The sequence below is a fragment of the Ovis aries genome, chromosome 15 (genome assembly GCF_016772045.2).
Source record: "Ovis aries strain OAR_USU_Benz2616 breed Rambouillet chromosome 15, ARS-UI_Ramb_v3.0, whole genome shotgun sequence".
Classification (NCBI taxonomy): Eukaryota; Metazoa; Chordata; class Mammalia; order Artiodactyla; family Bovidae; genus Ovis; species Ovis aries.
Genome location: NC_056068.1, coordinates 79,488,686 through 79,515,252, shown reverse-complemented (window position 1 = coordinate 79,515,252; position 26,567 = coordinate 79,488,686). Strand labels below are relative to the sequence as shown.

The 26,567-nt window shown below is 55.2% G+C and overlaps 1 protein-coding gene across 8 annotated transcripts in view; it reads left to right on the top strand.

Moving 5' to 3' along the window:
• The window catches only part of SLC43A3 (solute carrier family 43 member 3), a 29,787-nt gene extending 3,646 nt beyond the window's left edge, over nt 1-26,141 (top strand). Inside the window, exons 4-19 of one of the 8 annotated variants that reach the window (XM_060399578.1) lie at nt 181-624; nt 1,732-1,843; nt 1,965-2,055; nt 7,099-7,291; nt 8,284-8,662; nt 9,038-9,167; nt 11,638-11,684; nt 14,734-14,810; nt 15,034-15,126; nt 15,792-15,928; nt 17,370-17,467; nt 18,524-18,691; nt 18,915-19,034; nt 23,316-23,502; nt 24,230-24,353; nt 25,148-26,141. In XM_060399578.1, coding sequence (XP_060255561.1) covers nt 8,479-8,662; nt 9,038-9,167; nt 11,638-11,684; nt 14,734-14,810; nt 15,034-15,126; nt 15,792-15,928; nt 17,370-17,467; nt 18,524-18,691; nt 18,915-19,034; nt 23,316-23,502; nt 24,230-24,353; nt 25,148-25,249 — 1,467 coding nt within the window. In that variant the 5' untranslated portion in view covers nt 181-624; nt 1,732-1,843; nt 1,965-2,055; nt 7,099-7,291; nt 8,284-8,478 and the 3' untranslated portion in view covers nt 25,250-26,141. Of the gene's footprint in view, nt 1-180; nt 1,844-1,964; nt 2,056-6,414; nt 6,520-7,098; nt 7,292-7,580; nt 7,647-7,770; nt 7,836-8,283; nt 8,663-9,037; nt 9,168-11,637; nt 11,685-14,733; nt 14,811-15,033; nt 15,127-15,791; nt 15,929-17,369; nt 17,468-18,523; nt 18,692-18,914; nt 19,035-20,780; nt 21,448-23,315; nt 23,503-24,229; nt 24,354-25,147 lie in introns of those variants that run through there. The other 7 variants (XM_060399577.1, XM_060399576.1, XM_042233552.1 and 4 more) reach the window with 7 other exon arrangements.
• Nucleotides 26,142-26,567: the final 426 nt, after the last annotated feature.

Here is a 26,567-nt window from a genome sequence, read left to right as displayed (position 1 = left end):
GGGACTTGCTTGGCCCCTGTGGGCCTCAGCTGGCCCCGATAATGGATGCTAAGAACACCGATCCCCACAGCATTGTTGTGAGGTTCAGAGAGAACAAGCTCAGAGCAGTTAGAAGAATGCCCTACAGACGGTCAGCGCTCAGTGAAGAAGCCTCCTGACGCTTGTCATTCTCTCTCTCAGGGGCGCGGAGGCCTTGGTGTCGACAGCATCTCCCAGCCTGGTCCTTAGCTCTGGAGACTCAGGAGTCAACAGGGCACCAAGGGCCCTCTGTTCCAGCAGAGTCCGTGCAGGAGATCGAGTTACCAACAACCGGTGGCTTGATGAGCGTCAGATGAGAGCTGAGTGGAGGGGGGTGGGTGGAGGTGGGGGTCTCCGGAGGCTGAGTGTGGTGGGGCTGTGACTCCCTTCGCTATCGCTGGCACCGGCTGAGCTGGTTTTAACATCTGTGGACTCCAGCCTCCACGCCTCTTTGGGGGACGGGTCCTTCCACATTTACTCTAGGATAAAGAGAAAGGTCTTCCCAGTGGGGCAGGGGGCCTCACCTTCACGCAGGGCTCTGGGGTGCCTGCCCACCGCCCTCAGACCGCTTTGAACACACCAGGGGACCTGCTCAAGGATCCAGCGGTGAGACTCGGCCCCTCCCCGTCCTTTAGCGGGCTTCCTTCTGCAGCTCAGAGGTCAGTCCACCCGGCCCCTGCTTTGGACCAGCCCAGTCGGTGCTGTGAACAGGCCACCCTGGGTCACAGGGCTGTACAGCTGGGAGCAGCTAGAGCTCAGATCTCAGGGGCAGAGTTTCTGGAACAGAGCTCAGCCTTTCGACTGTTAGGAGCACTTTGCCACCCTTCTCAAATATGACTGTGATTTCCTCCCTGTTTTTTGGTAACTAAGTAAGTTTTCTTAACAACAACAGCTGCTGTTTATTAATTAGCTAGTGTACTAATTGGACAATTTCCTTACATCTTTAATCTATATAGCAACCTGATTCCAACTTTATAGAGAAGGACACTGAAACCCAGAGAGGTCAGCAAGAGCAGTAATGGGCCCAAAGACAGTGTCTTTTTTTTTTTTTTTCATTGCCTCGAGATGATTAGCATTTTTCTCCCCGATTGAGATGAAACAGGAAATGTGTGCGTTTACGCTTTGCCTTCTGAAGGAGGGCCTCCGAACCTCATTCACGGCCATAGCCAGGGGAATCAGTTTGGTTTGCAGCAAGCCCAGGTTACGAACAGACCGAAAGCTTCTGTTTTGTTCTGCTTGTGTTCAGCATGTCAGAAATCAGAGCCCTTTATAGGAATGGTTCACGCTTTACCCACACAAAAATATTTGGAGATTGTCTTTTCAAAAAACTTTTTGGCTGCACCCACAGTGTGTGGACCTTAGTTCTCTGACCAGGGACTGAACCTGCGCCCCCTGCGCGGGGAAGGTGGCATCTTGACCACTGGACCCCACGGGAAGTCCCCACACATAAATATCTGGAAGGGAGGGAGGGGCAGGAGAGAGCACATGGACGCTTTCCCGAGGCGGGGGTGGGGGTCGGTCCTGGCCGAGTACTCTCGGAGGAGGAGAGAGGTCGGCTGCACGGGGAGCTGACGCTGCTGAGGGCCAGTCACAGCTCGTGCCGGGGGATGGCTGGGTGCAACTCATCCCTATCGCCTTGTTTGGCAAACGGTTCTTCCTTGACCTAAATAAACACACTTGCCTCCCCACCCCTTCGTCATGACATCCATCCAGGTGGAGCCTGCGTATCCAGACACGCTCACAGTGGGAAGGAAACCTGCCCCCCAGCACCAGTACTTGGGAAGCAAGAGGCCCACTGCTTCTCCTCTGGGAAGGGTCTGAACAGGTAAAGTGAAGTCGCTCTGTCCGACTCTTTGCGACCCCATGGACTGTAGCCCACCAGGCTCCTCCGTCCATGGGATTTTCCAGGCAAGAGTACTGGAGTGGGTTGCCATTTCTGTTTCCAGGGCTTCTTCCCGACCCAGGGATTGAATCCGGGTCTCCCACACTGCAGGCAGACGCTGTACTGGCTGAGCCACCAGGGAAGGCCTTGAACAGGTAAGCAGGGTCATCAAATGGGAACCACGACCGTAACTCTTGCAGCAGAAGGGCGACGGTTTGGAAACAGGAAAAGTCCAGAGGAGAGACGATGAGTGTCTGAAGGGGACAGTGGCCGAGGATGCAGAGGAGAGATATTAAGGGGCACAATCGATAGGACCTGATTGATTGATGCGGGCTGACATCCAAAGGCCGCACTTAGGCAGCCACTCCAGCCTCAAGCGTGCCGCCGCCTTGCTCTAGCCGGTTCCTGAGTGCTCTCGTTCTGCCCAGGCTCCAAGTGGCCTCGGCCTGCAAGACTGTCTGGGGGCCCCTCTGTCTGGCTCCCCAGCTAGAGCGTGAGCTCCTGGAGGGAAGGTGGTGAGTCTCTTGTCTCTGAATCCCAGAACCGGGAACAAAGCCTAGAGTGCCCCACAGATGTTTGTGGAGCGAATCGATCCATTAAAAAAAGAGGCAGAGTGAAGGGGAAGGAAGTGAAGAGGGAAGGAAGGAAGATCTCCGGGAGCACCATCGGATCTTACTGTAAGCATCCCGCTCTCTGATGTTACGGGCTGATCCTCATCGGAGTCAGGCTCGAGAGTCATCTCAGTAGCATCCGCCTCTCCTGGCTTCTGGAACTCAAACCACACAAAACGGGAATGGGTCAAAGAATATCCTATTATCGCATCCCAACGGGGTCAGCGAGAGGGACACGTGACCAGAAGGATACCTTTTGCAGACAGAGCTGGGGGGTGGGGGTGGGGGGGGCCACTGAGAGCAGAGAGAGCGCCCGGCAAGTGGACAGAGCCTCGACGGCCTGTCCGGTTCCAGCTCCGGGCCTGGATTTACATTCGAGAATCTCTCCTGCTCTCTGCTTTGACTGTGTTCCCTCCCTTGCTGCTTCCGCACTTGCTGATCCCTCAGGTCCCCCAGAGACCAACATGTAAGCCAGAGCAGGCAAAAGGGCTTGAATTAATTTCAGTGTCTTTGTATCTTGCCATCAAACGGAAAATCTTGCGTCTTAGGTCCTGGTTATCCTGAGCTGCTATATTTTCTTTCTCTGTTTTCTTCCCATCGATCAATTTTGTTTTTTTTTTAGAAAAGACTTGTTTTCTTCAGTGTCCCCGTCCCCCACTGTTTCCGGGGGTTTGCTCGAACTCCTGTCCGCCGAGTCAGTAAGGCAAGTGACTGACGTCCCATGTGCCAGTGTGAAGCCTGGGAGTGTTAAGAGTGACAAGTCATGGCAAGTCCCTCTGAAGTCCCCTCCCAAGGCTGCTTCTGCGGGCCCTGGAATCCCCGGTACTACGGTGGACAGTCCGGCTACCGGCTGGCTGTACACCTTCATCAGCCCGTCTCCTGTTTCTTTCGTGACATGGTTAGAACCTTAATTTAAGGCGCTACAGGCTCCACCTCACAGGTGGGGCCTACAAAGGGCTGGCTTGCAGGTGCGCTAAGCTGCTTCTGCCGTGTCCGACTCTTTGTGACCCCACGGGCTGTAGCCCGCCAGGCTCCTCTGTCCACGGGATTCTGCAGGCAAGGATACTGGAGTGGGTTGCCCTGCCCTGCTCCAGGAGGTCTTCCTGATGTAAGGACAGAGCCATCGTCTCCTGTGTCTCCTGCATCAACCGGCAGGCTCCTGTTAGCAGCGCCGCCTGCCAGGGGGCTGGCTCGGCTCCATAATTCACGTGGCCCCTGAGTGCCTGGGTTTAGGGTCAGAGCTACCTCTGCCCTCTGCTTGGCTGGCCACACTTTCTCCTTTCTGTTTTGGTAGTGACCTGAAAATATTCCCTGGTTCTGACTTTCCACTGTCCTCCTAATCTTTTAATTTTTCCTCATTAAAAGGAAGGGTGGGCTTGGAATAGCTTGAGTCCCTGAGCCCCAGGAGGAGCCCAGGAGGCTGGGCATGGGGGTTTGTAGAGTGCCTTGAATATGCAAGAAGCTCTCTCCCCCAATTCAGCTTTCTCCACGGGAAACAGGAAACGTTCCCTGTGGAAGCCAGCGGCTCCCTTGCTCTGGGCAGGAATGGGAGCAGGGCAGCTGGGTTGGCCGGCTCTCTCCTGCTGATCACAAGCTCTGGCGGGCAATTATATACGTCTTTGATTAATAAAAAATGGAGCAGTGAATGAATACTTAATCAGCAAGGTCTGGAGGGTTGACTCTTTCAGAACCCGGGCTGGGGGTGTGGCAGGAAGTAATCAAAGGGGTCCTGGGCAGTGAAAACGAAGCGCACCACTCCGGGTGGGGGTCTCTGAAAAGGTGCTGTCCACTGAAAAGAAAAAAAACAAAAACAAAAAAAAAAACCCACAACAAAAACCAAAAGTGGCGAGTTATGTTTCATTCAGGGAACTTTCTGAGCCGGCAGCCTGGGACACAGCCTCTCCCAGAGTTCCGAGGAACTGCTCCAAAGAGCTAAGGGAGGAGCCAGGATATCTAGGAGCTTTCACTGGAGAAAGACAACACACACACACGCAAACACCCGACCCCCACCACCCAAAAAAAAAAGAAAACCCACTCCATACTGTCATACAGGAAAAGAGAACTGCCAATCAAAGGCAGACAAGTAGGGGATCAGGCAAGAATCTCCACTTCTTGAAGGTATTCCTAGATAAGATGCTAACTATCCAGGGCCAGCATCCTGTTTTCCTGCATTCTTAATCCCCTCTGAGAGCACTGTCTGCTTGCCTGCAGGTGCTGCAAGGAAATGACAACCCACTCCAGCATTCTTGCCTGGAGAATCTACAGTCCAATAGACCGAGAAGGGGAAAAGGGTGCCTAGTGGGCTACAGTCCATAGGGTGGAAAAGAGTCGGACATGACTGAGCACATTAGACAGCATATTAAAAAGCATACAAAAACTATGTGTCATTAACAAATTCAATAAAAAGTAAATATATGGAAAAAAAAAAAGCAGAGACATTACTTTCGGAACAAAGGTCTGTCTAGTCAGTCAGTGCAGTCGCTCAGTCGTGTCCGACTCTTTGTGACCCCATGGACTGCAGCACGCCAGGCCTCCCTGTCCATAACCAACTCCCAGAGTTTACTCAAACTCATGTCCATTGAGTCGGTGATGCCATCCAACCATCTCATCTGTCGTCCCCTTCTCCTCCAGCCTTCAATCTTTCCCAGCATCAGGATCTTTTCCAGTGAGTCAGTTCTTTGCATCAGGAGGTCAAAGTGTTAGAGTTTCAGCTTCAGCATCAGTCTTTCCAGTGAATGTTCAGGACTGACCTCCTTCAGAATGGACTGGTTGGATCTCCTTGCAGTTCAAGGGACTCTCAAGAGTCTTCTCCAACACCACAGTTCAAAAGCATCAATTCTTCAGCACTCAGCTTTCTTTATAGTCCAACTCTCACATCCATACAAGACTACTGGAAAAACCATAGCCTTAACTAGATAGAGCTTTGTTGGTAAAGTAATGTCTCTGTTTTTTAATATGGTGTCTGGGTTGGTCATAACTTTTCTTCCAAGGGGCAAGCATCTTTTAATTTCATGGCTGCAATCACCATCTGCAATGATTTTGGAGCCCCCCAAAATAAAAGTCAGTCACTGTTTCCACTGTTTCCCCCTCTATTTGCCATGAAGTGATGGGACCAGATGCCATGATCTTCGTTTTCTGAATGTTGAATCTTTTTCACTCTCTTCTTTCACTTTCATCAAGAGGCTTTTAGTTCCTCTTCACTTTCTGCCATAAGGGTGGTGTCATCTGCATATCTGAGGTTATTGATATTTCTCCCAGCAATCTTGATTCCAGCTTGTGCTCATCCAGCCCAGCATTTCTCATGATGTACTCTGCATATAAGTTAAATAAGCAGGGTGACAATATACAGCCTTGATGTACTCCTTTCCCAATTTGGAACCAGTCTGTTGTTCCATGTCCAGTTCTAACTGTTGCTTACTGACCCGCATACAGATTTCTCAAGAGGCAGGTCAGGTGGTCTGGTATTCCCATCTCTCTCAGAATTTTCCACAGTTTATTGTGATCCACACAGTTAAAGGCTTTGGCGTAGTCGATAAAGCAGAAGTAGATGTTTTTCCGGAACTCTCTTGGATTTTTGATGACTATTGGATGGATTTGATGAATAGTCGATGAATAGTGAATGTTGGCAATTTGATCTCTGGTTCCTCTGCCTTTTCTAAATCCAGCTTGAACATCTGGAAGTTCCCAGTTCATGTACTGTTGAAGCCTGGCTTGGAGAATTTTGAGCATTACTTTACTAGCATGTGAGATGAGTGCAACTGTGCGGTAGTTTGAGCATTCTTTGGCATTGCCTTTCTTTGGGATTGGGATGAACACTGACCTTTTCCAGTCCTCTGGCCACTGCTGAGTTTTCCAAATTTGCTGGCATATTGTGTGCAGCACTTTCACAGCATCATCTTTTAGGATTCGAAAACGCTCAACTGGAATTCCATCACCTCCACTAGCTTTGTTCATAGTGATGCTTCCTAAGGCCCACTTGAGTTCGAATCCCAGGATGTCTGGCTCTAGGTGAGTGATCAGAGCATCGTGATTACCTGGGTCATGAAGATCTTTTTTGTGCAGTTTGTCTGTGTATTCTTGCCACCTCTTCTTAATCTCTTCTGCTTCTGCTACCTTTCTGTCTAGCCAAGGCTATGGTTTTTTCAGTAGTCATGTATGGATGTGAGAGTTGGACTATAAAGAAGCTGAGCACGGAAGAATTATGCTAAGGGAAATCAGTCCTGAATATTCATTGGAAGGACTGATGCTGAAGCTCTAATACTTTGGCCACCTGATGCAAAGAACTGACTCCTTGGAAAAGGCCCTGATGCTGGGAAAGATTGAAGGCAGGAGGAGAAGGGGACGACAGAGGATGAGATGGTTGGATGGCAACATTGAATGGATGGACACGAGTTTGAGCAAGCTCCGGGAGTTGGTTATGGACAGGGAGGCCTGGTGTGCTGCAGTCCACGGGGTCGCAAAGAGTCAGAACTGAGCGACTGAACTGGGCACGCAGGCACGGACTGCAATGGGAGGCAACAGTTCCTGAAATAACCGACATACCGGCCACTTTTTTTTTTTGGTCTTTTTTTTTTTTTTTTCCTCCAGTTCTTGTTTTCGGTTCTCTCACTTCGCTGGGATTTGACTCCGCTAGGATTTGCTGGCGGCGCGAGGAGCATAAACTCGAGAAAGGATCGAGCTGGTGGGTGAATGGGAAGAAACGTACCGTGTGCCCACCCACGTGGTCCAGGTGGAGCCCAAGGAAGCGGGTGCGTGTGTGTGTCCGTCCGTCTGTCTGCGGGTAAGCCCTCTGTGTGCCGTGAGTTTATTATCTTTTTCCGTGGGGCGGGGCGGGGGTTGCTGACCGTGTGCGCAGCAGCATTAAAACTACGTCGGTCACGGCAGCTGGGAGGGGGAAAGAGGATCAGAAAGGAAAACGGACGCCGCCGGGGTCAGAAAAGGCCCCCGGGCGCGGTCAAAGAGGCCGCGAGACGGCGAGCGCGGGGCCAGAAGAAAGAGAGGGAGAGCGCGGGCCCCGCGGCGTCTCCGCCCACCGCCCCGCCCCGGGCTTCCGGAGGCGCGCGCAGGGCGGGGAGGGCCGGGGAGCGGCGGGCGCGCGGCGGCACGCCAGGGCACCGCGGCGAGCGGGCCAGCGGGTAGGGCGCGGGGCCGGGGGCGCGGGGCCGGGGGCCGGGGGCGGGGCCGGGGCGCGGGGGCGGGGCCGGAGCCGGGGGGCGGGGCCGGGGCCGGGGGGGCGCGCGCTCCGGGGCTGCGCAAACCACTGGGCGCCCCTGTCCCAAGGGCGGCTGAGCACGTGCTGGGGGCCGCGGGCCGCGGGCCGCGAGGTGGGGGTGGGGAGCGGCTCCCGGGTGCTTTCCCGGCTGATGGTGATGGGAAGAGGGGCGTGGGGCGTGGGGGTGCAGGTTTCGGGGGTCCCAGACTTGGATCGCGGGGGATCTTGGAGCCGGGCGGGGGTGCTTGGGGGGATGTTTTTGCTATTAGCCCTGCCGGCTGCGTGACTTATCAGCCCACGTGACCTAGGGAAGCTGACAAAATTCTCGGCGCTTTTGTCAGTGAACTGAAGATAGGAAAACACCCGCTTTACCAAGTTACTGGCCGGCTCAGGGAGGACTCGTGCGGGGTCCCCCAGCCTCTGTGCCTGGCCCAGAACTGCTTCTGTTCCTTAGCGGCTGGGGCTGTTGCCAGCTGTGGGATGGAGAAGGTTTGTAACTGTGTCTAACAGTTGGCCTCCGTCCGACAAAGAACCCCTGGTCCGCCCTATCCTACCCACAGCACCCTGTGGAACGAGCAGCCTCCGCCTGACTTAACAGGATCAAGAGAAGCCGGGTGGATGACTCTTGCACAAGCCGGAAACAGCCAGAAACCAGAGGACCACCCAGACCCTAGGAATTTTCCGAGGGCTTGGCCACCAGGCCGGGTCAGCCCGGAGGCCGCCAGTGGGGCCCTGGCGTTGGCCCCCCTGGCGCCATGCAGGGCCGCGGCCTGCCCTTCCGTGTGGCCACGCTGTTCACAGGGCTCCTGGAGTGCCTCGGCTTCACGGGCGTCCTCTTTGGCTGGACGTCTCTGGTGTATGTCTTCAAAAAGCAGCATTACTTCGAGGAGCTTTGCGAACCGGATGCCGGGTCACTGGGCAATGCCACCGGGCTGGATGGTAAGGGAGCAGGACCTTCTCTTGAGTCTGGATCCCAGGTGGTGGGAAGAAGGGCTAGACAGGACTCCGGGCCCCCCCACCCCCACCCAGGCCAGGCTTTCTATGGTGAGAAAAAGGGGGCGTCAGCCTCCCCCATCCTCAACCTGGACCTAAGAGGCGCCTGGGGAGGGAGGTGCCCACTCCCAAGGGCTGATTAGCGACCGTCACGGCTTAGCTGTGAAAGGGGTGACATTCCCCGCCGGCAGGCTGTCCGAGATGGAAGAGGTTGCCCTGGACAGGTAACAGGCTGGGTGCCTGCCTGCCAGGGAGGCTGGGACAGGTGTGGGGGTTGGCCCGTCTGCCTGGGCTCCTGAGATGGGCCCGTCTCTCCTCCAGATTGCAGGGCCCAGGACGAGCAGTTCTCACTCATCTTCACCCTGGCCTCCTTCATGAACAACTTCATGACCTTCCCCATGGGTTACATCTTCGACCGTTTCAAGACCACCGTGGCCCGCCTCATCGCCATGTAGGTCCCAGGGTCACCAGGCCAGGGCTGGGCAAGAGGACTGTGGGCAGAGGCGTTGTTTGCAGGGAGCCCTAGGCCAGGCCGCTAGGCCCCTTTGCTCCAGCAGCGCTGTCAGGAACATGCCTGGGTGTGGACACCCTGTGTCGACCTTGCCTGTTCCCGTAGCCGCTGCTTCCCTTTTTTCTCCTCCTTCCTCTGTGGCATGTGAAACTGGGCCGTCGGTTGCGCTGAACCGGGCAGAAGGTCAGGCCTGCTTCCCGTGGGGGGTGCTGGCCTGGGGCAGGGCTTGTGAAATCAGCAAAGCCTAGAGTTGCCTCTGACACTCGTGAGACTGGAGCTGCCACTGCAGGGGCCGGGTTCAACACCTGGGCGGGGAGCCGAGGTCCTGAGCGGTGTGGCCACAGAGAAAACCGGAACTGTCTCTGCCTTGGTGCAGGGGACCCCGTGTCTTCATCACACCCAAGTGGCTCCTCGCCACCCTCCTCCTGGCCTTCCCCCTACCCTGTCACTTCCCAGAAGTTAGGCAGAACGGCGCCCTGGGGTGTCTTCGGCGGCGGGAACTTCAGGTTCCCTCCCGCAGGGGTGCCCAGGCCGAGTAGTCAAGGAGAAGGAGGGCCACGCTGGCTCACAGGGGTGCCGCTGAGCTGGCCAGCTTCTGTGATAAGTGGCGGCCTGCGGGGCGTGATTAGGACCCAGTGCGGGCGTCTCCCTGGAGGTCCGGGGCATTCAGCTGTTGGAGGGACTGGAGGGCGGCTGGGCCAGGCCGTGGCGGGATGGCGCAGCAGGTCCTTGGCTCTCTGAGCCCTTGGGTGACCGTCTCTGTTGTCCTCGGACTCCAGTCTCGTGCCTCCTCCTCTTTCCTGCCCTGCCTTTGCCCTTTCCCTCTTCTCCAGCCTTGAGTGTGTGAAGCTAAACCCCGTCTTCCCACCTGTGTTTGCTCCTCCACTTTTACACGGAACATGTCGCTCCTGAGACACTTCTGGTCCACAGATGTGTCAGAAAGGAAGTGGCAGGCCGTCTGCTGGCATCAGCTGGGCGTCTTAGGTGTGTGCCAACTGCTCAGTCGTGTCTGACTCTCTGCGACCCCGGGGACTGGAGGCCAGGCTCCTCCATCCACAGGACTTCCCAGACAAGGAAGGGTACTGGAGCGGCTGCCACGCCCTCCTCCAGGGGATCCTCCCGAGCTGGGGATCGAACCCATGTCTCCTCTGTTCCCTGCATTGCAGGCGGGTTCTTTATCCGCTGAGCCATCAGGGAAGCCCTTGGGGGTCTTATAATTCAACTCAGTCCTGACACTCTCTGGAGGCCCTACAGCAGACCCCACAGGTCGAGGGCTGGGTCCCACCAGACCGCCCCTGCCCCGCTAAGATGCCAGTTGCAGTGGCAGGCCCCAGGTTCCCCACAAGGTCTGAGTCAGCTACAGCTCTTGAGATGCCCCTGACCACCTCCTTGGATTCAGTGCTTTGCAAAAGGGCTTGCTGAACGCGGGGAGACGCATTGACCAGTTCCTGAAAGGGCATGATAAAGGATACAGATAAACAGCTGCGTGAAGAGACCCAGGGCCAGGTGGGCAGTGGTTCCGAGCCCAAGAACTCTTGCATCTGTGTGAGCTTGGGGTGCAGCATCCTCCTGGTCCGTGGAGGTGTTTGCCAACCTGGGAGCTCTCCACACTCCACACTTAGGGGATTTTATGGAGGCTTCCTCACATAGACACGATCCATTATTAAGTCCACTTCCAGCCCTCTCCCCTCTCTGTAGAGAAGTGGATGCAGGGGTCGAAATTCCAGGCACCTCATTGTGGCTTTTCCACCTCTCCACAGTCATCTCATCGGAACAGTAGAACAAAGACGCTCATAGTGTCTTCTCTGCAGGAACTTATAAAATTATTAGAACCCCTGTATCAAGGCCTGGGGACAAGGACCAAATGTGTAGTTCTTGTCATAAATCAGAATATCACACATAAGCCCTGTTTTTATTACCCTCTGCCTTACAGGATGCCCAAACTTCTAAGAGATCCCAGTAACCTTGGGATCTTGGTCGTGAAATCATAGCATCCTAGAACTTTAAGCTCGGGGTCTGGATCAGTCCAGTCAATTCCTTTATAGAAAGAAGCTTCTAAGAGAGTGTAGTACCTTGCCCAAGGTCACACAGCAAGAGCCGTTTGAACTCAAGGTTTTGTAGACCAGGCACAAACATCTTTCTTTAAGGGCTTGGCTAGTTGGGACTTCCAGGTTGGAGGACCTTGGCTCCACACATCCTTGCCCCTCCACGCGTCTCTCCTTTTTAAAGAAATGTTTGTTCGGCAGTGTTGGGCCTTAGTTGTGGTGCGTGGGGTCTAGTTCCCTGACCAGGAGTTGAACCTGGGCCCCCGCGTTGGGAGCTCTTGAGTCCTAGTCACTGGGTCACAAGGGGAGTCCCCCAGGTCTCTCTCTCCGTGACGACATTCTCCGTCTCCCCTTCTTTGTTCCAGATTTCTCTACACCAGCGCCACGCTTACCATAGCCTTCACCTCTACAGGTGAGCGCCGTCGGGAGGGACGTGACCTCGGGCACCTGGTGGACGGGGCAGGGGCAGAAGGGTCATGGGGGGGACCCTGGCCCCGCAACTACTCAGATCCACAGACTCCGAGCTTGGAAAGGGCCCTTGAGGGCGTTATTGCTGGTCTCTAAAAACAGCTTAGTGAGAAATGTGAGTAATAAGGACAGGGGAGAAATTGCTTCAGAGTGGAAGAATTGATTCAAGAGACTACATCCTTCTGTTATGTCTTAAAATGTCCTCTCTTTTTGAAAAATGAAATAGTAGGGAATCCCTCGGCAGCCCTGTGTACACTTCTGCTCGTGTTTGTGACCCTTGGTCGGAGGACTAAGGTTTCACAAGCTGTGCAGCACGGCCAAAGAAAGGCGAAAGAAAAGAAACCGCAATATAAATGGTAATTGTTGAAAATATCCTGACTGAGCAGGGTGCAGACCGACAACTCTATGGTAGTCAAAAAATTTTCCTCCTCAAATCTTACTGGTCTGCATGTGTGATGTGTTTAGGCGCTCAGTCGAGTCCGAATCTCTGTGATCCTGTGGACTGTAACCCACCAGGCTCCTCTGTCCATGGGATTCTCCAGACAAGAACGCTGGAGTGGGTAGCCTTTCCCTTCCTCCAGGGGATCTCCCCAACACAGGGATCGAACCCGGGTCTTTCGCTTTGCAGGCAGGTTCTTTACCATCTGAGCCACCGTTCAGTGCCCAGTCTGGTTTATTCCCCACTTTCTTCATGGGGAATAAAGTGGGGAATGCATAGAGGAGAAAACTGAGGTCAGAGACCCCCTTGCAAAGACTTAGAAAAGGCCCCGGAGCAAGTTAGTGGGGGGTGGGGCTGGGACCCTGGCTGTGTTCTTTGCTAGCAGCATCTCATTACAGAGGCCAACAGATGCCTTTCGGTGTTCTCTCCGGAGTCAGGTTGTGGGGCTCAGTTTTGGGCTTAGGAGGTGAGAGCACCTCGCTCTGCTGTGAGTGGTGCTTGCCCGACGCTGGCGGTCTGCGCTGGTGTTCAGTGAACACGGGCTGACTGAGGTTTCTCTCTGGACAGACCTCGGGAGGTAGCCTGGCACCTCAAGCCAGTTATTTAAAACCCACTCTGCTCATCAGCAGGGCTTCGTCCCTAAAAGCCTGAACATGACTTTCAAGTGGCTGAGTGTGGAGGTAATGACTGGCTACATTTTGACTCCCATCTGTGAATCACTGGAGCCGCCATTTGCCCTTCCCCCAGAAAATGGAGCTTTTTGATTTTGGAAAAAGTGTTGAGACCACAGTGATGCTATTTTTGAAAGGAACCTCAGCCAACCTTCAGGGCATTTGGGGAGGCACCTTCTCCAGAGACAGAAATTGAATGGTAAGGAGTGTGAATGCTCGAAAATGAGCAAGTTTACAGTGTGTCTCCAGGTAGGGAATGGTTACTAGAATGATAGTTACTTTGGAGAATATTATTAGGAAGCACACATATGCTATGTTAAGGTTGAGTCACAGTGGTGGAAATGTTACTCTGTTTTTATTTTTCATTCAGGCCTCTGATTTCACTCAGAAAATCACATAGGGCTGGGGTAATTTTAACACTGGCAAGAGCAGAAATCAGGCTTTGAACATTCTAAGTGCAACTGCTTTCAGTTACAATTTATTAACACTGTTTTCATTGTACTTATTTTTATAGTTAGGGCTTCCCTAGTAGCTCAGACTGTAAAGCGTCTGCCTGCAATGCAGGAGACCTGGGTTCGATCCCTGGGTTGGGAAGATCCCCTGGAGGAGGAAATGGCAACCCACTCCAGTATTCTTGCCTGGAGAATCCCGTGGACAGAAGAGCCTGGCAGGCTACGGTCCATGGGGTTGCAAAGAGTTGGACACGGCTGAGTGACTAACACACGCATTCTCAACAAGCAACACCAGTTTCATTTCACTGACACTCGTAATACAAAGTTTCCCTTTTTTCAGCTCCCTTCTATTTCACTGTGGGATCTCAGTCCCCTAACCAGGGATTGAACCCTGGCCATGGCAGTGAAAGTTGGCATCCTAACCACAAGGCCACCAGGCAACTCCAAGTGTAAAGTTTCCTTCAAAAATAATAGATTCCTTTTGGATAGTGAGTCACATTAAAAAAAATTTTTTTTTTAGCAAAAAAGACAGGCACGGCCTGTGGCCCAGGTCTTAAAGGTGGACAGAAAGAAGGCAGTGACCCGAAAGGGCGCCGGCAGTGCAGGAGACGTGGGTTCGATCCCTGGGTCGGGAAGATGCCCTGGAGGAGGAAGGGGCAACCCGCTGCAGTGTTCTTGCCTGGGAAAGCCCACGGGCAGAGGAGCCTGGTGGGGTGCAGTCCACGGGGCTGCGCAGTGTCGGCTGCGACTGAGCGGCTGGTGCCAGCTCCAGCCCTTGTTTCTCAGTCCTGCTCTTCTCGCCCACCAGCTGCCAGAGCTATTGGAATGATTATTTTCTTTTCACATGTCTGTCTTTTCAAGGGGAAGAAATTCTTTTTATTCATCCCACATTTCTAACGCCAGGCAAACAAAGGAAATGCTCGAAGTCTAATGAACAGGGGAAACGCAGTTCACGGGCATTTTCTGACTCAGATCTCACAGTGCCTTAGGAAGGCAGACGAGCAGGGACTGTTGTTCCCATTTATCAGATGAGATGACTGAGTCGCAGATTCAGAATCCAGCTCAGTGCAGTGAGTTAGAGGCTGGGTGTGTGGGCTCAGTCCAGGCGCCTCTCCCCTGCAGTGTCAAGATGAAAAGGATTGCGTGTGATTTAGTGAAGGAAGCGGGCAGCGGGTCGAGTCCTGCCTCTCTGTCTAGACATCCAGCCTGCCGTCGACCAAGGGTCATCTTTGATGGGGAGGAGGTCCCTTTGCAGGAGCACGTGAGGCAGCCTTGACAGTCCCCTGAGACCCTTGGAGGGTGCTGGAAGGGCTGCCCAGAATCGGGGCCCTGAGCGCAGGCTTGTAGGGAGCAGGGGGGAGCCCCAGAGTGCGGGGCTCCGTGTTTGGGTTGCCAGGTGGCGTCACCCCGCCTCTGTCTGGATCCTTGCAGACACAGCTGTGCTGCTCTTCCTGGCCATGCCCATGCTTGCCGTGGGGGGCATCCTGTTCCTGATCACCAACCTGCAGGTGCGAGCCCGCCCTGGCCAAGGGCGCCTGGCAGGACCTTGGGGTGGGTGGGGGAGGCGCAAGCCCCTGCTGCTTTGGTGGCCTCTGATGGGGTGGGCCCCAGCCGGAGCGGCAGCTCCTGGTGTGGAGGGGGTTCCGCGTACGAGGGCCTGACGCTTGCTGGGCGCATAGGAAGTGTTTCCACGGGCGAGTGAGTGACTCGGGCTGGTCCTGTGTTCTCCAGATCGGGAACCTGTTTGGCAAACACCGCTCGACCATCATCACCATGTACAACGGAGCGTTTGACTCCTCCTCGGCGGTCTTCCTCATCATCAAGGTAGAGGGTGGCGATCGCCCGTGTCCCCCGCCGCTGGTTGGGCCTTGGGGTGGGCCCCAGGCATCCATAATCAGCTTCTGGCGTAGAAGGCAAGAGCCTGGACCGAGACTGATTCTTAGAAATAAGTTTCGGCCCTGGATTCTTACCTGGACTCTTGGTATGGTTCATTGCACAGTTGATGGCGACATAAACCTTGGCACCTGCACCCCGTTTAGCGCACAGCTCGGCAGCCCTGGGCGCATTCGTGTTGTACGACCATCACCAGCACTCTGCTCAACCCTGTGAAGCTGAAACTGTCCAGCAAGCAGCAACTCCCCACCCCCCACCTGCCTCCCCCTAGACCCTGACAGCCACCGTTATAACTTCTGCTTCTGTGATTTTGGCTACTGCAGGTGCCTCTGAAGCAGAGTCACGTACTATCTTTTTTCTTTCTGTGACCGTATTGTTTCATTTAGCATTTAGCGTCATATCCTCAAAGCACAAAGTTTGTTTTAGCAGGTGTCAGAGTTTCCTTCCTTTCAAGACTGACTGCTCTTGTGCGTGCCACGGTTGTGTATCCGTTCATCCGTGAAGGGGCGCCGGTTTGCATCCACCCTTCGGACGTCGTGAGTAGGGCTGGTGTGAGCGTGACTGTTACACTGACCTTTCCCCTCTTGTTTCTGCAGCTCCTTTATGACAGGGCGTCAATCAAGGCTTCCTTCATCTTCATCTCTGTCTGCAGTGCCTGGCACGTCGGGCGCACTCTCCTGCTGATGCCCCGGGGGCACATCCCCTACCCGCTGCCTGCTGACTACCGCTATGGGTAAGGACTGAGCTGGGGACTTGGTGTGGCCAGAGCCCCTCCTCTGACCTGGAATGGGAAGAGGGTGTGGGGCGGACATGGTTACAGTAGAGCAGAGGAAACCTGTCTCTGGAGAAGAGGACTAGATCAAGGGTGTATCGGTTAGCTATTGCTGCGTAACGAACGATCCCAAAACTTAAGGGCTTAAAACCTTAGGAGTTTATTATCTTCCCAAGTCTAGGGGTAGCTGGCTAGTTCTACTGATCAGGGAGCTACTTAGATGCTCTTGACAGGACTTCTCATGCCTGCGATTGTCTGGAGGGCTAGCCGGGGGCTGGCGGGCCTGATGGCCTTACTCACAGGGGATGTATCTGCTTGTCTGGGGTGGCGAGGATATCTGGGTCAGGTGGCTTGCACCCTCCAGCAGGCTGGCTGGCGTGTCTTCACTTCGTGGTTTCAGGGTTCCGAGAGCGCGCAGCAGCACACAGGCTTTCTTCAGGTTTAAGGCTGGATCGGCACACCGCTCACGTACTCACTTTTAATAAGCTTATGTGCTGCTGTTAGTTTCTGGCCGCGCTGGCTCTCCGTTGCTGCACGGCTCTTCTCCGGTTGCGGAGAGCGGGCTTCTCGCTGCTGTGGCTTTCGTTGTTGCGGAGCACAGAGTCTCGGGCGCACAGGCTTCAGTAACCGCCGCCCGAGGGCCCAGAGCTGTGGCTCCCAGGCTCCACAGTTGCGGCGCACGGGCTTAGTTGCCCTGCGGCACATGGGATCTTCCTGGATCAGGGGTCGAACCTGTGGCTCCCGCATCGGCAGGTGGATTCTCCAGCACTGAGTCCCCAGGGAGGCCCGGTGCATCACTTTTCATGGGTCGTCTTTGTTGAAGCCGCTCACGAGGCCAGCCCAGATTCAGAGGTTGGGTAAACAGAGCCGCCAATTTCCTTTGCAAAGGGTAGAGAAGAGAGCAGGTGAAGAAGCGGGACCATCTCTGCATGCACTCAGTATGAGCAGTGGCGTCGGGGACGTTTGTTGGCGGCTCGCTTATTCTCTGGTTTCATTTCACGGTAGTCCTCGGATGCGTATCCGTGTCTCCATCTCCAGATCAGAACAGTGAGGCTCAGAAGACTTAGGTCTGAGCCGCGTTGCTGCAGCCAGGAAGAGGCGGGACTGGAATTTGAACCGACGCCTGTTCTATGCTTCCCACCCTTCTGTCGCTCTGTATGTGGGTGCAGATTAGAATTGTTGGGATTAATTGGAGATGTTTCTAAAAAAGATAACGGGAGCCTGCCTTCCACTCCCAGACCTTCTGACTCAGCTGGTCTGGGCCTGGACGCGGGCGCTGGGGCTGCCGAAAGGTGATTCCAGTGTGCAATGAGAGGGACCATTTCCCTTCTCCGCATCCCACGGCGTGTCACGCTCAGCGCCCAGTCCCCGGCTTGGGCTGATAGAGCTTCTGTTTCCACAGTCTCTGCTCCGGGGACAGCCCCCAAGAGGAAGACAAGAAGGCATTTGGGTCCGAAAAGCTGGAGCTGCAGTCGGAGGAGTTCCTTTCCCCCAAGAAAGGTGAGCCCTGCTGGCTAGCCCATTTCTCCTCCCCAGGACCTGGCCTTCCCCTGCGGCCAGTGTGGTTCGTCACCTCCAGAGCTTTGCCAGGGACTCAGGGCCAGAGAAGGTCAGGTGGCGAGGATACCTATAGGACCTTCCCAACCCCCTCAGCCTACAGGGGATCCAGAGAGGGGCAACCAGTTTCATGTCATCTCTCCTTTCTGTCCCCGGCTCCTTTCCTAGCGCACCGTAGCCCTGCTCCCCAGAGCTCAGTCTTCCACCCTTCACCTTCCCTTGCCTGCCCACTCCTAAGTGTGCCTTGTCTGTCCAGTATCTGCGGGTCCCGTGGGTCAGCCCTCTCTCCCTGCCCCGTCTCCATCTTGCCTCGCCTTTCTCTCCTCTGTTTTGGGTCCTGGGTTACAAACGTCACAGAGCAGTGCCGGCTGAAGTAGAAACAAGATTAAGACCCTGGGAAGTTCACTGGATGAAGGAAGGAGTGAGCTTGCCAGGCCGCACCCAGGAGGAGCCGAAGCAGGATACCCCTGGGGACCCCGGGGTCAAATCCTCGCCACTCCGCCCCTCAAGGAGAACGGTCCCATTGGGTGGCCTGGTGTGAGGCGCAGGGCGCTTAGTCCACGGGCTCACCCGGACCGTGAAGAACAGGGTGGGGAAGGTTTCTGTGGGAGACTCGGATGCTGGTGCTGAAAGAGGAGGGGCTGCGGAGCCGCTGAAATCCTCGCTGTCCCTGCCATCCCACGCTTCGCCTCTGACTTTCTCCTCTCCATGCCTGTCTTTTCCTCATCCTGCCTGAGAACGATCGGGAAGGTTGGTAGTGCGAGAAGCATCCCAGTGTGAAGGGTCAGATAGTGGACAGCAGAGCATGGGAGAGCCGTTCCCCCGCGGCGGTGGGGCTGGGATGTTGCGTGGAGGTGGGGGTATTGCCCTCGGGGAGTCTGGGGAGGCAAGAGCTGGTGAGCTCGGAGCTCGGGTTCCCCGGTAAGACCTGTGCACCCCGTTCCCCCCCCCCCCAATTTAATGGAAACTCTTGCCCGAATCTCCTTCCCCTCTCATCAGAGACCCCGGGACAGCTGCAGGCACCCAGCTCCTTCTGGAGCCACGCCTTCTCTCAGCGCTTTGCCTGGCATGTGGTTTGGCTGTCCGTGATACAGCTGTGGCATTACCTCTTCATCGGCACCCTCAACTCCCTGCTGAACAACTTGGCCAGCAAGGACAGCGCGCTGGGTAGGTGGGGGCGCCGGGAGGCAGCCCCTCTGCGCATCGCCTCTGGGGACTTGGCACCTTGCGTGGTGGGGCGCTGAGCTCAGCAGGGCTCTGTGCTCTGAGGGAGGTCTGAGCCTGGGGTGCGGGCTGGAGGGTCAGGCAGGGGCAGGGGCGGGTGGGTGGCCTCCTCTGGAAGGCAGTCCTGAAGAGCTCTCGCCGCCCATCCCCTCTCTGCCCTCTGCAGTCAGCACCTACACAAACGCCTTTGCCGTGACTCAGTTCTTCGGAGTGCTCTGCGCGCCCTGGAACGGCCTGCTCATGGACCGGCTCAAACACAAGTACCAGGAGGAAGCGAAAAAGACAGGTGAGCCCTGCGCTCCAGAGGGTCAGGGAGCCAACGTGCGGGAGGTTTTCGTTTACCTCCACGCCCGTTGTCTTTTTCCTTAAAGCCTTTTCTACCTGCATCTGTCCATTCATCCTTCCATACATCATCCGTCATCTCATCTGTCCATTCATCCTTCCATACATCATCCGTCATCTGTCCTTTTATCCATCCATCACCCATCCACCCATCACCCATCCATCCTTCCATCATTCACTCATGATCAGTCATCTGTCCCTTTATCCACTTATCGCTCATCCATCACCCATCCCTCCTTCCATCATCCATCCATCATCCATCACCCGTCCATCCATCTACCATCCATCCATCATCCATCTATCCATCCACCCACTAGTCACTGAGTGCCAATTATGTGCCAACCATAGTTCCATATTCGGTAACAGGCCTGACAGTTAAACGTCCTTGTTCTCAGGCTGTTCTAGTCTAGAGAGAAATGCAAGTAATCGAGCTTTGCAGTCCCTGAATAAACCTGCAGGGAGCTGTGGCAACATGAAGAAGGGCACCTGTGTTGTGTGTTCCCGGAGGAAGCAGCTTCTGAGCTCCTAAAGGGAGAGTAAGAAGTGGCAAGATGAAGGCGAGGGCCTGGGGGAGTGGCCCAGGGGTGCAGCGGGGTCATTGTTCATGGTGGTGAGAGGGAATGGAACCTTGAGGAAGCTGAGGAGCCCCAGCAGGTGGTTCAGGCACAGGGCGGGGCGGGGGCGGGGGGGGGGGGGGAGAAGGGGCAGCCGGCGTCCTGCCAGGGAGCTGGGGCCTGATCCTGGGACGAGAATGGACGGACAGGGCGACCTGTTCGTTTTGTTGTTTGAGCCTCAAGCCGCACGGCCTGTGGGGTCTAGGTTCCCCAACCAGGGGAGCAGTGAGCATGCTGAGTCCTAACCGCTGGACCCTAGGGACTGCTGGTACCCCTAGAGTTTCATCTCCCCCCGCCCTGCTTCTCCGAGCCACTTCTAAAGCAAACCTCAGACATCAGATCGTTTTGTTTGTAAACACTTCAGTTTGTAGTGCCAACAAATAAGGCCTCTTTTGTTGAAGTGAAGCATCGGGAGAAGTACCGTTATGACGCCTGAGACAGCGTCCGAAAATTTCTCAGTGTAATCTGTTCACTCGTGTAGTCCAGTTTGAATTTCGCTCCTTGTCTCATCTGTGTCTTTTTGTCACCGGTTGGTTCAAATTCGGACCCATACAGGGGCCACGGTGCAGTCAGCCTCTCACCCCCTGCCGCCTTTTTCTGCTTTGTTCACTTACCGACAGGACTGGCTTACTTGTCCGGTCAGGTTTCCCACGTTCTGCATTTGACATCCTTTTCATGTCATTTTAAAACGTCCTTTTGATTGGGCTCTGTCTGTAAACAGGCAGATCGGAGACTCAGTTTAGTATCTTTTGGCAAGAATAGCCTGAGAGGTGGAGCCGTGGGCTTCCTCCGAGGTCTCGTCTGCAGACCCTGGGTACCCGTTGCCTTGTTCTTACGATGTGAGGATTGATCCGTGCACTCAGACACTGTCAGTCTGATCCAGCCGTTGTAAAAGTTTCTCATCGGCTGCAGGCCTTACGGCTACTGATGCTTGATGCCTAGACCCATTATTTTATTAGGGTCTATTGCTATCTTTTCTTTCCGCTTTTCATAGCTAAAACTTTCTCTAGAAGGACAAGCTTTATTAACTACTTTGTTCACCCTGGAATAAATGTATATTTTTTCCTCTATGTGAGCCTCTCTGGTGGCTCAAATGGTGAAGAATCTACCTGCAATGTTGGAGACCCAGGTTCGATCCCTGGGTCAGGAAGATCCCCTGGAGAAAGCGCATGGCGACCCACTCCAGCATTCTTGCCTGGAGGATCTCATGGACAGAGGAGCCTGGCGGGCTGCATCCATGGGTTGCAAAAGGGTCAGGCGTGAATGTGCAGTGGACACTTTTTCCTCTTCTTTACTAGTTTCGGAAAAGTGAGTTGGTATCTAAGCACCTTCCCGGGGTAACACTCATGGTTTCTCCTGAAATCTTATTTTAAGTATATCTGACTGTTTCAGTCCATCTCTGTGACGATCCTTCTTGGGGTTCAGACTCCCTCATCCTTGACCCCTGGGAGTGTGACCAGTCCAGCATCTGTGTCCTTTACACAGAGTTAGTTTTAGAGAGTGCTCGGGTCCCTTTCACTGGGTGTGTTTCCTGGCGCAGACCTGAAATCCTAGGTCCCTTTGAATGAGAATCGGTGTTTAATGACGGCAGTCTGGATGCTGGGGTTTCTAATTCTCCTGGGCACTCGTGGCTTTTAGTCCTCAGAGGTGAGATACACATAATTTTTTGAAAAGAAAATAAATCACGAATGCCTAATACTGATAATTTTAGTTCAAATTTTACTTGACTTTTACATTTGTATCTCTTTTCTTCTGAAAATCATGGTTCTTAAAATACTATACAAAAAAAATAAAATACTATACATATATACTATATATACGTATACTGTGTACTATATATGGACTGCTGCTGCTGCTAAGTCGCTTCAGTCGTGTCTGACTCTGTGCGATCCGATAGACAGCAGCCCACCAGGCTCCCCCGTCCCTGGGATTCTCCAGGCAAGAACACTGGAGTGGGTTGCCATTTCCTTCTCCAACGCATGAAAGTGAAAAGTGAAAGTGAAGTCGCTCAGTCGGGTCCAACTCTTAGCGACTCCATGGACTGCAGCCTACCAGGCTCCTCCGTCCATGGGACTTTCCAGGCAAGAGTACTGGAGTGGGGTGCCATTGCATATATGTACACACACACACAAACACTCTATATATAGTTATTTAAAAACATATTTTAGGCATAGTTACTGGTTGAGCAAGACCAGGACTGTAGTGATAACCGTGCCGGTGCTGGGTGTCGGTGTGCCTTCCTTTCCCCCGTTCTCATTCTGAAGATTCGTCCCCTAGGAGCTGTCAGGCAAAATTATGGTATTTTAAGAGTCAGCAACTTGATATAAAAAGTTGTGTTCATTGGTTCCATCTCTTTGGTTGTTTTTTTTTTTTTTTTTCTTTTTGAGGGGGAAATGGCTTTGCTTGTTTTCTTCCTATTACTCTGATTTAATTTTTAAGAACATTTTTGTATCAAACATTGACGTTATTCCGAAGCCACAGCTACAGCTAGGAAGCGGGAACCAGCCCAGCGGGTTTGTTTCCTCCTCTGTCCCCTGGCCTCCCTTCCTGCCCTCATTTGGTAATTGCTTTGATTTTTTTTTTCCCCCTTAAAGAATAGACTCTGCGTAAACAGTTCTTTCTTACGTAAAGGCAGTACCCTGCAGGCTTCTTCCGGCAGTCTGCTTTGTGTGGCTCTCTGTCCTGGGACCGCCCCACGGTGGGCTCCATCCTTCCACCTCTGTTTAGTTGCTCAGTCGTGTCCGATTCTTTGTGACTCCGTGGACTGCAGCCCGCCAGGCTCCGCTGTCCGTGGGGTTTCCCAGGCAAGAGCGCTGGAGTGGGTTGCCATTTCCTTCTCCAGGGGATCTTCCCGACTCAGGGATCGAACCTGCGTCTCTTGCGTTGGCAGCAGCTTCTTTACCCCTGCGCCCCAGGCAAGCCCTCTGCCTGTCTGCTGCCTCGTTCTGTTACGTTCTGCCGCAGTCACTGCCCTCCTGCTGCCGGCTTGGACACCTCCGGTCTTTCGCTGGAGGCTGTGGTCCTGCCCGGAGTATCTGGCTGTGGGTTGTGATCATCTGTGAGTGGCTGACGCTGGCCTGTGATTAGGATGAGTCGCTGGGGATGGGTGCATGGGTACATGTTTGAATGATGTTTTGGTTCAGTTCAGTTCAGTTGCTCAGTCGTGTCCGACTCTGCGACCCCAGGAACCGCAGCACGCCAGGCTTCCCTGTCCATCACCAACTCCTGGAGCTCACCCAAACTCGTCCTCTGAGTCACTGATGCCATCCAACCATCTCATCCTCTGTTGTCCCCTTCTCCTGCCTTCAGTCTTTCCCAGCATCAGGGTCTTTTCCAGTGAGTCAGCTCTTCGCATCAGGTGGCCAAAGTATTGGAGTTTCAGCTTCAGCATCAGTCCTTCCAGTGAATATTCAGGACTGATTTCCTTTAGGATGGACTGGTTGGAGCTCTTCGCAGTTTGAGGGATTCTAAAGAGTCTTCTCCGAATGTTTAGGGAGTGAGCTCTCCGCGTGCACTGATGGATTGGAGATGGGGTGTATGGAGAGAAGGGGTCAGCGTGGCCCCCTGCCCCATGGGCGTCCCGTCAGCTTCCTGTCTCCCTCTCGGTACAGGGGCCCCGGCCGAGGCCGCTGCCCTGCGCTCGGCGGTGCCTTCGCTGGCCCTGACGTCCCTGCTGTGCCTGGGCTTTGCCGTCTGCGCCTCTATTCCGGTGCTCCCCCTGCAGTACGCCACCTTCATCCTGCAAGTGGTCAGCCGCTCCTTCCTGTACGGCTGCAACGCGGCCTTCCTCACGCTTGCGTAAGTGGGCTCGATGTGCGCTCCTGGCAGGGGATCCCCCCGGGACAGAGGGAGGTGTGCTGGGGGCGGAGGAGTCAGGGGAGGGGACCCAGATGTGGTCGGGGAGGCGCACTGGGGGCTGTGGGAGGGGCAGAACCTTCACTTGCATGGACGCCCTTCATGTCTGCTCCCCTCTGCCTCTGTGATCTGCCTGGCGAACTCCTGTTCCCCCTCCAAAGCCCTCTTCTGTTGTAGCTCTCCCAGGGAAGAGCAGAAAGCAAGCTTTTTCTTTCCTTCTGGCACTCTTCTTCCTTTTTTTTGGATATTTTCTTGGCCCTGCCGCACTGCTTGTGAGATCTTAGTTCCCTGACCAGGGATCGAGCCCGCACTCCTTATTCGGGAAGTGCAGCGTCCTAACCCACCAGACCACCAGGGAAGTCACTATTCTCGCTGCTTCTGCTGGTGCAGGCATCATTTAGCATACGGTGGATGTATCTGTGTCTTTTTCCTGAGACCTCCCGGGGCCCAGCCTGTGTCTGGGGCCCTGCTGTTTTCCCGGGTGGAGCGCGGGGCCGTCTCTGTGCACTGTGGCTTGAAAGCCTGAGCAGAGGTGAAGGGGGGGCCCTGTGGGTGTGGGTAAGTGCCGGCTGGCTTAGACTGGGGGAATGGGAGCAGGGGGCTGACCACCAGCGCCAAGCCCCTCCGTGGACCGCGCCCGCTGGAACCTCCCCTGCCCGCCCCCGCACAGGTTCCCCTCGGAGCACTTCGGGAAGCTGTTTGGACTCGTGATGGCCCTGTCGGCCGCTGTGTCTCTGCTGCAGTTCCCGCTCTTCACCCTCATCAAAGGCCCCCTCCAGGACGACCCCCTATACGTGAGTCCTGCGGGCGAGGACCCTGGCCTTAGACTCAGATTGCGGTGACTCTGTCGGTCTCCAGCAGGGGTTGCCCCTGGCCTGGCCGGGGTGGCCTGGGTGTGGTTCCCGCGGGAACGTTTCTGCACATGGCTACGTCCTGGGTCTTGCTTTTCCAGTGGGAGTCTGTGGGAGAACCTGTTGTGTGCCAGGGATCCCTGAGGCCGTAGGGTTAACGTGGATGGCCTCCCAGGTCATTGGGGACTCTGCAGGCCTCAGTTTCTCCACCTGTGAAATGGTCACAGCGTTCCTCCTTGCCCTGCTCTAGGCAGGTGGAACGAAAAGTCACCCGGCGTCCATCCCATAGGGCACCGTCAGGTCTGAGTGGGACGCAGAGGAGAAACCTGGTGGGATTCTGGGCTCTTTCCGGCAGTGGACTAGGCCTCACTGCCCCTCACCCTCCAGGCGGGATTCTGGGCCCTTCCTGGCGGTGGACTAGGCCTCACTGCCCCTCACCCTCCAGGCGGGATTCTGGGCCCTTCCTGGCGGTGGACTAGGCCTCACTGCCCCTCACCCTCCAGGCGGGATTCTGGTCCCTGCATGGGGGTGGACTTGGCCTCACTGTCCCCTCACCCTCCAGGCGGGATTCTGGTCCCTGTATGGGGGTGGACTTGGCCTCACTGTCCCCTCACCCTCCAGGCGGGATTCTGGTCCCTGCATGGGGGTGGACTAGGCCTCACTGCCCCTCACCCTCCAGGTGGGATTCTGGGCCCTTCCTGGCGGTGGACTTGGCCTCACTGCCCCTCACCCTCCAGGTGAACTTGATGTTGATGCTGCTGACTCTCCTGACATTCATCCACCCCTTCCGGGTGGACCGGGAGTGCCAGCAGAAGGAAAGCCCTGGTGAGGTCACCTAGATCAGAAGCCCCGCCTTTGCTGCCCCGAGGATGCGTCATCTTCCCCCTCGGAGGACCCCACATCCAGGAAGACTTGGCCCACCCAGGCTGCTTGTATTAAGTAGCCATTATTCCTTCCATAAGACAAAAAGCCATACTCACCTCCCTGCCAAGACTGCTTATCCGCAAGACAGGAGCAAAAGCACAGAAAGGCTTTCAGTGTCAGAGGCATGGACAGCTGGCCCTGGCGGACACTTGGGCTGAGGCGGGTGATGGGATGGTGAGCTGTGTCTCCTGCCTCTCCGAGTCTCTGTCCCTGAAGCCTGAGCCTGCCTGGACCCTGTGCGCCGGATATGCTTCCCAGTGAAGGCTGAGGCTGTCCCGCTACTCAGCGTTCAGCAGTGGCACTCAGCTTGCCCCCAGCGGCCCAGAGCCCAGGGGGAAAGAGAGGCAGGTGGGTTGGGGCGGGGGTCCCAGGTCTGCTGCTGATGCTGAGTGGCCTTGAGCAGACCCTTCTCCCCTCAGAGCTCTGGTTTCCCATTTGTGAAAGGAGAGGGGGTTTGGAGTCGGCCTTCCCTCCAGCATTCGTGTTCCACTGGAAAAATACAAAAGTTCATTTGAGTTTTTTGTAAGATGGTACGAGGGGCGGAGATAACCCAAACAAACTTTTGGGCTAGTAGAAGGTTTTCAGAAAAGTGTCAGCCCGGCCACCCTCAGAGCCATGAGAACCACCTGGCCTGCTGGACCCAAGGGTCTCTGACGAAGCCTTTCGGGGAGGTTTTCTTCTTCAAGAAGGGAGATGATTATTTACTTTGGGTAGAATATAAAAACGTCCTCTGGGGAATGGTTTTTATAACACTGAATTATGTCCTAAATCATTTCGTTAGAAATAAAGCCTTTCTGTCTAAGACAACTGCTGCTCCCAGGCTTTGGGGCTGGGGTGGTGTGTGCGCGCCTGTGTGTCCCAGCCCAGACCTGGCCTGGGGGCGTGGACACGGGCGGTGTGGAGGCAGCTGGCCGCAGCCCCAGGCGTGGCAGCTGGACCCAGGGTTGGGCAGGTGCCTCAGACTGGGGTCCAGCCACCTGGTCCCGAGGCCTGGGCTGGGGGTCCCCAGGAATCCCCTGCTTCGCCTCCTCTTGCTCTCCACCATGCCCCCACCCCTGCTGCAACACGTGCCCGCCCCCACCCCCCCAGCTGGACTCAGAAGGTCTGACCCAAGTGTCTGTTCCCCCCGCAGCAGCTGGGTAGGCCCCCGAGGTCCTTACTGCTGGCTGCGGTGAGTCCTTTCCACCCTGGAGGGCAGCTGTGAGAACTGAAGGTGGTCTCCACTGCCTGGCG